This window comes from Nicotiana tomentosiformis, chromosome 1 (genome assembly GCF_000390325.3).
Source record: "Nicotiana tomentosiformis chromosome 1, ASM39032v3, whole genome shotgun sequence".
NCBI classification, from domain to species: domain Eukaryota; kingdom Viridiplantae; phylum Streptophyta; class Magnoliopsida; order Solanales; family Solanaceae; genus Nicotiana; species Nicotiana tomentosiformis.
In genome coordinates this window covers 129872824-129881576 of record NC_090812.1, presented here as the reverse complement: position 1 = coordinate 129881576, position 8753 = coordinate 129872824, and the positions used below count along the sequence as shown (strand labels likewise).

The 8753-nt window shown below is 40.1% G+C and overlaps 1 protein-coding gene across 1 annotated transcript; it reads right to left on the bottom strand.

The window, feature by feature from the left end:
- Positions 1-5709: 5709 nt before the first annotated feature.
- LOC138909593 (uncharacterized) lies at positions 5710-6381 on the bottom strand. Its single transcript, XM_070200802.1, has 2 exons — positions 6233-6381; positions 5710-5971 (listed from the first exon to the last, which is right to left on the bottom strand). The coding sequence occupies exons 1-2, from the start codon at positions 6379-6381 to the stop codon at positions 5710-5712; spliced, it is 411 nt and encodes a 136-aa protein (XP_070056903.1).
- Positions 6382-8753: the final 2372 nt, after the last annotated feature.

Genomic DNA, 8753 nt, shown 5'->3' with positions numbered 1-8753 from the left:
ATTTCTTCTTCCCGAACACAAATCTGTATCCGCGAACACGATTCACATAACCCTTTCTCCCATTTTGCTCTTCGCGAACGTGATCCAATGTCCACGATCACGATGCACACTATTGTAGCCAAAAACCAGCAATTAAAAATATCCTAGAAATGGTCCGAAACCACCCCGAAACTCACCCCAGCCTCTCAGGACCCCGTCGGAACATACCAACAAGTCCCAATACCTTATACAAACTTATCCAAAGGCTTGAAACAACACAAATAACATAAAAATCATGAATCGATGATAGAAATCTTTATTTCAACTTTCAAACTTCTAAACTTCGACGAACGCATCCGAGTCATATCAAAACATTCTGGAATGACGCCAAACTTTACGCACAAGTCACAAATCATGATACGAACATATTTCAAGGATAGGGACCCCAAACAGCCATCGATATCACCAAATTCCACCACAAACCAAACATAAGAAATTCTAAAACCTTCAAAATGCCAACTTTCCACAATAAGCGCCGAAATGCTCCCGGGCGACCCAAACATACGCCCAAGTTTGAAATCATCATATAAACCTATTGGGACCTTCAAATGCCGATTCCGAGGTCATTTACTCAAAAGTCAAACCTTAGTCAATTCTTCTAACTTAAAGCTTTCGAAATTAGAATTTTCCATTCGAATCAACTCTGAACTTCCAGAAATTTTATTCCGACTACGCGTATAAGTCATACAACATGAAGTGAAGCTACCCAAGACCTTAAATCACCAAGCGGTGTGCTAGATCACAAAATGACTGGTCAGATCGTTACAGCCGTAAATGTCCTACAGTCGGTTTGGAAAGCGGTGGCAATTCAGCTCTTGGTGGCAGTTCATCCATTGTTGGAAATTTTCAAGAATAAAATTAGTTATTTGTAGCAATATATTTTTTGTATTAAGTGTCTGTAATGGTGCGTGCTTACAATATTTATGAAATAAAATTATATTTCCTATAGTATTAAATCTATTTGACATTTAGCATTCAAGATTCAATACAATACTTAAAAATAACTTGAAGAAATAAATGACAATTTTTATTCGCCACTATCGTCACTGTAGGGCAGTATTTCATTGTCATTGTCTTCATCTTATTCATCATCTTGTTCGATCCGTCCGGACCGAGGGCATCATAATCTAGGCCCTAGTTGAAACACATTTCTCATGTTTCATCGCTATCATTAATAAGACCACTTGCTTGATTTCTACAACAATATGGCACACCTACGTCCAACGTCTGTTGTAAAATTTTTGGTAGTCCCTCCCACTCGACAATTGTTGGGAATATATGATAATCAAGGTCTCTATGCAATTTTTCATTCTCTAATAAAGCCCAATGCTGATCCTCCATTCCTTGGAGGTAGTTAAGATCATCCAATGCATGATGAACGACTAGTGCCTTTTCCATCTCTAAAATCACGTTCATCAAATGCCAAATAACGTCTGGTTCATCTTTGTGCGTGTTAGTTTGGAACATTGCAGACAATGCTTGTGGTACAACTAGCCCATGCCATTGGCGTAGTACTTTATAATCACACCTTTTGAGTATAGGGGAACTCATTGTAGTTTTTCACCCCAAATTCGCGTACCTTCAAACTTTGTAGAATGTGCTTACCCCTCAATAATGTGCCATGCAACTTTGAGATAAAAATGTATATTGATAGGCTTATTTTCCAAGGGACGTAATACACCATACAACTTGTCATCCACCAAAATCAGCACACCAACCTAGCATATTTTTTTAAGGTAGGGATCGATTGTGTTATGGCGTATTCCATATGGATATTTTGAACTACCTTCACCTTTTTACCTCTTCTTAAACCACTTATTAAATATTAGTGGCATTACTAAAATGATTGTTGAAATGAATAACTGGAAATTTGGTTCAACTTATAAAGAACTAAATAGGAAGTGTTCAACATGACGCATGTGCAATATGCGTCATGTCGACCTGAAATATAGCGCGTCAACAATATGTGTTATGTGTCTAGTCTTGTCGACCTGAAAAGGCCTGCATGCACTTGTACCGTAAAGAATCCTTTGTACGTAAACATAGTGCATCAACAATATGCATTATGTGTCTAGTATTGTCGACCTGAGAAAGCCTGCACGCACTTGTACTGTAAAGAATCTTTTATACGTGAAACATAGCGCATCAACAATATGCTTTATGCAACCTAAAATCACTCATTTTAACCTATAATAACGCCGCGCATTTTACATTATTATTTGCAGCTCATCAATTTTTAACCAAAGAAAGAATATAGTTTTTCATAAATTTTCAAGTTCAAGCAATACGATATATCTGGATGCAATGACGTACTTAGGTGTTACTATGATAAACGTGCGATTTTGAATCCATGTTGGTCAACTTGCAATCTAGGGCGCAGACGTTGGATGTGTAAACAAGTTGTGAGTTATTAATTTTGAAATTTATGCTGGTTAATAGATTATTTATAACATGTTCACTAATATTCTTTTGTTATCATCACCATTTGTAGGACGAAAATCAATGTGGTTTTCAAGAATGGTATGATGAACCCATTAACCAGGAATACAATAAATCATGCTTGCTAAACTTTTGGAATCGTACCAGTGAGTAAGAAATATAGATCTGGAAAGTCGAAGAACTACTTGCAGCAGTGAAGGAGCAACTGAAAGAGGCAGAAGACGAAAATAATCGGTTGCAAGAAATATTTCAGTGGTTGAAGCACAGAATAATGGGCGATACTGACTAAACAAACACATGGCTATTTAAGTGTAGTTTTTATTTTTATGTTGTAGGTTTCATGTATTATGTGTTTTTTTAACCTATTTTAATCTATGTTGCTCTCCCGTATTTTTTGTGTTCTAGTTTTAAACAAATCAATAAGACTAAGACTAAAAACACATGCACTTATAATATAAAATATCAATAATATTAACAAAAATATTTAATGTCATATATACAAATCAAAATACATATCATTGTGTCCCACTGCTTGTATGTGTCACGATCCAATTTCTACTATAGGTCGTGATAGCGTCCAACATCGCCGCTAAGCAAGCCAACGGTGAACTATCCATTCAATTGCTCATTTTACTATTTTCGAAGTCATTTTTATTTAATAAAGAAACAAATAGTAAGTGATCGTAGTAATGTAAAGCGTGAACTAGACATAGAGTCAAATAGTGAATTTAATAATCAGACACCATGAGTATCTACTAAAAGTTTTTCGAAACCCAGTGTCACAAGTGTATGAGTATCTAGCACAATATCCAAAACTCTCTAAAACTACTGTCTGAAACAGAATAGATAGAAATGATAAAAATAACAAGTGAAGGCTCTGGGTGCTGCAGAACGGAGCATGAGAAGCAGCTCCCCACTAGTACTCTGGGTAATGCGGATGCGTGCCTGGACGAACACCAGATGTACCTACCTCAGAACCTGCATAATTTATGCAGAAGTGTAGCGTGAGTACGTAAATAATGTGTACCTAGTAAGTATTTAGTCTAACCTCGAATAAGTAGTGACGAGGGGTCAATCGACACTTACTAGTGGTCAATATACATAATGTGCAAGAATTATAAATAGGCATGAAATACAACAGTAATAATAGACTATGAGGCAGTAAATAAGTGAATCTTTAATAAAATAACAAGTTTAAAAGTCAAGAAATATCACATACTAATCTCAACAGGTAAGGGCCAACAAGAAATTCCAATTTCTTAAGTCATGAAGGATATATCGAGTATAATCGAACTCCTAGCGACAACACACACGAGTTATGCCGAGGTCGTGCTGCCCGATACATAATAATCGTGTACATACACTACCGAAGCCATACGGCCCGATCCATGGATGCATCACATTATGTATATAAGTATTGCCAAGGCGTTCGGTCCGATCCACAGGAATAGGGAAACTCTTCGGACTACGAATTTCGTGTTTACAACCCAAAGCAAGCCCATAAAGGAATTGTGAATTTTTCCATCAATAATTAATCTTTCCGCCAAATCTCTGAATAATGAAGCTCGGTCTACATAATCTTTAATAAAAATTTTAATTATTAATTCAAGTAATTAAACTAACAATTTGAATTCAAATAGTGCAAGTATTGCATGGTAAATTCCTATGTCTACCCGAACATAACATGCATTTTATCTACATACGGACTCTCATCACTTCGTACGTACGTAGCACCCACAATTAGTAGCAAATAACAATTTAAACACCTATGGGGTTAATTTTCCTCTTACAAGATTAGGCAAGAGACTTACCTCGTTTTCAAGTCCACTTTTCGATTCGCAAATAAAACTAAAAGCCTCAAGTCGGTGTCGAGCAATCCGAAACTTGCCAAAGGTTGTACAAACTAATCAATAATTGCTCAAAAGTTCATTACTTAACTATTAGAGTAATTACCCAACCAAATTTGGAAGGTTCCTAAAAGTCACCTCCGGGCCCACGTGCCCGAATTCCGGAAATATTTGTAAATAATTGTTACCATAACCTCACGAACATAAATATGTAATTTCTACTTAATTCCATAACCATTTTCATGGTCTAATCCCATTTTTATCAAAACCTAGGTATTTCAACAAACTCCTAAAATTTTCACATTTTACACGTTAAAATATACCCATAATCTATGTATTTACATACATTGTGTAAAAATTACTTACCTTCAATAGCTAGATGAAAACCCCTCTCCAAGAAGCTCTAGAATCGGCAAAGAAATGTGAGAAATGAACAAAATAGGAAAGTCCTCGCGATCACGAAAAATAGCCCATCCCAAGCATCGCGGACCTGACCCGCCCTTCGCGAACGCGAAAGGCAACAACCCACTGACCCCTGGCCCTCTAACCCTTCTACGCAAATGCGACGTGGCCACCACAAACATGAAGGCCACATGTCCTGAAGCTTAGAGAACGTGACATGTGGATCACGAATGCGTAGGGTAAATTGTCCAGCCCCCCAATTCCTTCTACGCGAACGCGACGCCACCTCCGCATTCGCAAAGAAGGAAACCGAAACTAACATATCAACAATTTTGGAGTTAGCTTCAGGAGGTCCGAATTACTCCAAGCTACCCTGGACCCTGTACAACTGCACTAACAAGTCCATAAACATAATACAAACCTTCTCGAACCCTCGGAACAAGTGAAACAAAAATGAAACTAAGAATCGCAAGCCAAAAATAAATTGAATCGACTTATGAACTTCAAACTTCTCAACTAGCTCCGAATGCGCCAAATCATACTTAGACTACTCGGAACGACACCTAATTTTGCGTACAAGTCTATTCCCCAACTCGGAAACCCAAACGGACCTCAATGAGCTAGAATTTAAAGAACTAGAAAACCTTCAATGAGCCAACTTTCAAAATTAAGCGTTGAAACGCTCTCGGATCACCCGAAACCCGATCCAAACACATGCCTAAGTCCAAAATCATCATACAAAACTATTAGAACCATCAAGTCTCTGTTCCGAGGTCGTTTGCTAAAAGTGTTGAATGAAGTCAAACTTGGCCATCTTAGGCCACTATTAACGAACTAATCGTTCTGATTTCAACCCGAACCCTTCCAAACCCAAATCAACCATCCCCGCAAGTCATAAAACAGTAAAAGAACATACGGGGAGTCTTAATTAAGGGAACTGGGGATCTAGAAGGAAAAACGATCGGTCGGATCATTGCATTCTCTACCTCTTAAGCAAATATTCGTCCTCGAACAGGTCTAGAATCATACCTGGAGTGCTGAACAAGTGTGGATATCTGCTCTGCATGACTTCCTTGGTCTCACAAGTGTCCTCCTTGACTGGTTGATCCCTCCATTGGACCTTTACTGCAGAAATCTTCTTAGACCTCAACTGGTGAATATGTTTGTCAAAAATGGCAAATGGCTCTTCCTCGTAACCCAAGCTCTCATCTAGCTGAACCGTGCTATAATCTAACACATGTGACCTGTCGGCATGGTATTACCAGAGTATAGACACATGGAAAATCGGATGAACTCCCGTTAGACTGGGAGGCAAAGCAATCTCAAAAGCAACCTCCCCAACTCGCCTCAACACTTCAAATGGCCCAATAAACCTAGGACTCAGCTTGCCCTTCTTCCCAAACCTCATGATACCCTTCATCGGCGAGACTTTCAAGTGAATATTCTCACCCACCATAAATGATAAATCACGCGCTTTCTGATCCGCGTAACTCTTCTATCCGGACTGTGTTGTGCGAAGCCGCTCCTTAATCAACTTCTTATTCTCCAAGGCATCCTTCACTAAATTATTGCCATATAACCTAGCATCGTCAGGCTCAAACCATCCGATGGGCAAACGACATCGCCGACCATATAAAGCCTCAAATGGAGCCATCTCGATGCGGGAAGGGTAGCTGTTGTTATAAGGAAAATCAGCCAAAGGCAAGAATTGATCCCACTGCCCTTCGAAGTCAATCACACACCTATGAACATATCCTCCAGAATCTGAACTGTCCGCTCTAACTGCCCGTCAGTCTGCGGATGAAAGGCCGTGTTGAGATCTACTCGGGTACCCAACTCGCTCTGTATTGCTCTCCAGAAATGCGAAGTGAACTGAGGGCCTCTATCTGAAATGATAGAAATAGGCACTCCATGAAAACAGATAATCTCATGAACGTATATATGGGCCAATCTCTCTGAAGAGTATGTAGTCATCATTGGAATAAAGAGTGTCGAATTGCTCAGCCTATCAACAATGACCAAAACATCATCAAACTTCCTCCACTTCCGCGACAATCCAACTACAAAGTCTATAGTAATGCGCTCCCATTTCCACTCCGGTATAACCATTTGCTGGAGTACGCCACCTGGCCTCTGGTGCTCATACTTAACCTGGTAGAAATTTAGACATCTCGCTACACACTCAACTATGTCCTTCATCATCAGCCGCCACCAGTAATGCTGCGTCAAGTCGCGATACATCTTCGTAGCACCTGGATGAATAAAACACCGTGAACTCTGTGCCTCCTCTAAAATATTCTCCCTCAAGCCATCAATAGTAGGAATACATAGGTAACCATGGAGTCGAAGGACACCACCCTCACCGATAGTAACCTCCTTGTCACCACCCTATAGTACCGTCTCTATAAGAACTAGCAAGTGCGGATTATCGTACTGACGAGCTTTAATCCGCTCAAATAATGAAGACTGAGCCACAACACATGCAAGAACTCAGCTGGGCTCTGAAAAATCCAACCTCACAAGTCTGTTAGCTAAGGACTGAATGTCCAAAGCTAATGACCTCTCCTCTGCTGAAATAAATGCCAAAATACCCATACTCTCGGCATTTCTACTCAAGGCATCCGCAACCACATTCACCTTTCCCGAATGGTAAAGGATGGTAATATCATTGTCCTTCAGTAACTCAAGCCACCTGCACTGCCTCAAATTAAGATCCCTCTACTTAAACAAATGCAGCAAGCTGCGATGATCGGTGTAAACCTCACAGGACACCCCATAAAGACAATGCCTCCAGATCTTTAGAGCATGAACTATCACGGCCAAATCCAAATCATGTACGGGGTAGTTCTTCTCGTGGGGATTCAGCTGGCGTGAAGCATATGCAGTAACTCACCCCTCCTGCATCAATACACAACCCAAGCAAATGTGTGAAGCATCGCAATACATAGTATACATACCTGAACCGGAAGACAATGCTAACACCGGTGCTGTAGTCAATGCGGTCTTGGCTTCTGAAAGCTCGCCTTGCAATCATCGGACCATCGGATTAGAGCACCTTTCTGGGTCAGTTTAGTCAAAGGTTCTGCAATAGATGAGAAGCCCTCCACAAATGGACAATAATAACCTGTCAACCCCTAGAAACTCCTGATCTCGGTCGTTGTGGTGGGACGAGGCCAACTCTGGACTACCTTGATCTTCCTAGGATCTACCTTAATACCCTTACATAATACAACATGCCCCAAGAATGCCACAGAATCTAACCAGAACTCGCACTTGGAGAACTTAGCATATTGCTTCTGTTCCGGCAAGGTCTAAAGCACAACTCTCAAATGTTGCTCGTGCTCCTCCATACTACGTGAGTAGATTAATATGTCATCAATTAAGACAATGACAAATGAGTCAAGATATGGCCTGAACACCCAATCCATCAAATCTATAAACGTCGCCATGGTGTTGGTCAAGCTGAAGGAAATCACTAGAAACTCATAGTGGCCATATCCAGTCCGGAAAGTCGTCTTTGTAACATCCGAAGATAAAATCTTCAGCTGATGATACCTAGATCTCAAGTCGATATTTGAGAACACCCTGCACCCTGCAACTGATCAAACAAATCATCAATGTGCGACAACGAGTACTTATTGTTTATAGTAACTTTGTTGAACTGGCGGTAATCAATGCACATCTGCATACTCCAATCCTTCTTTTTCACATACAATACTGGTGCACCCCAAGGCGACACACTAGGTCTGACGAACCCCTTCGCGAGCAACTCCTCAAGCTGCTCTTTCAACTCCTTCAAGTCTTTCAGAGTCGTGCGGTACAATGGAATAGAGATAGGTTGGGTACCTGATGCCAAATCAATACTGAAATCGATATCACGAGCTAGTGGCATGCTTGGCAAATCAAAAGGAAACATGTAACGACCCAAAACTCAACATGTCGCGATGACGCCTACCATGGTACTAGGCAAGTAGACAACTCAGACATTACCAACACTTTCAAATTAAAAATATACTAAAAATAGGT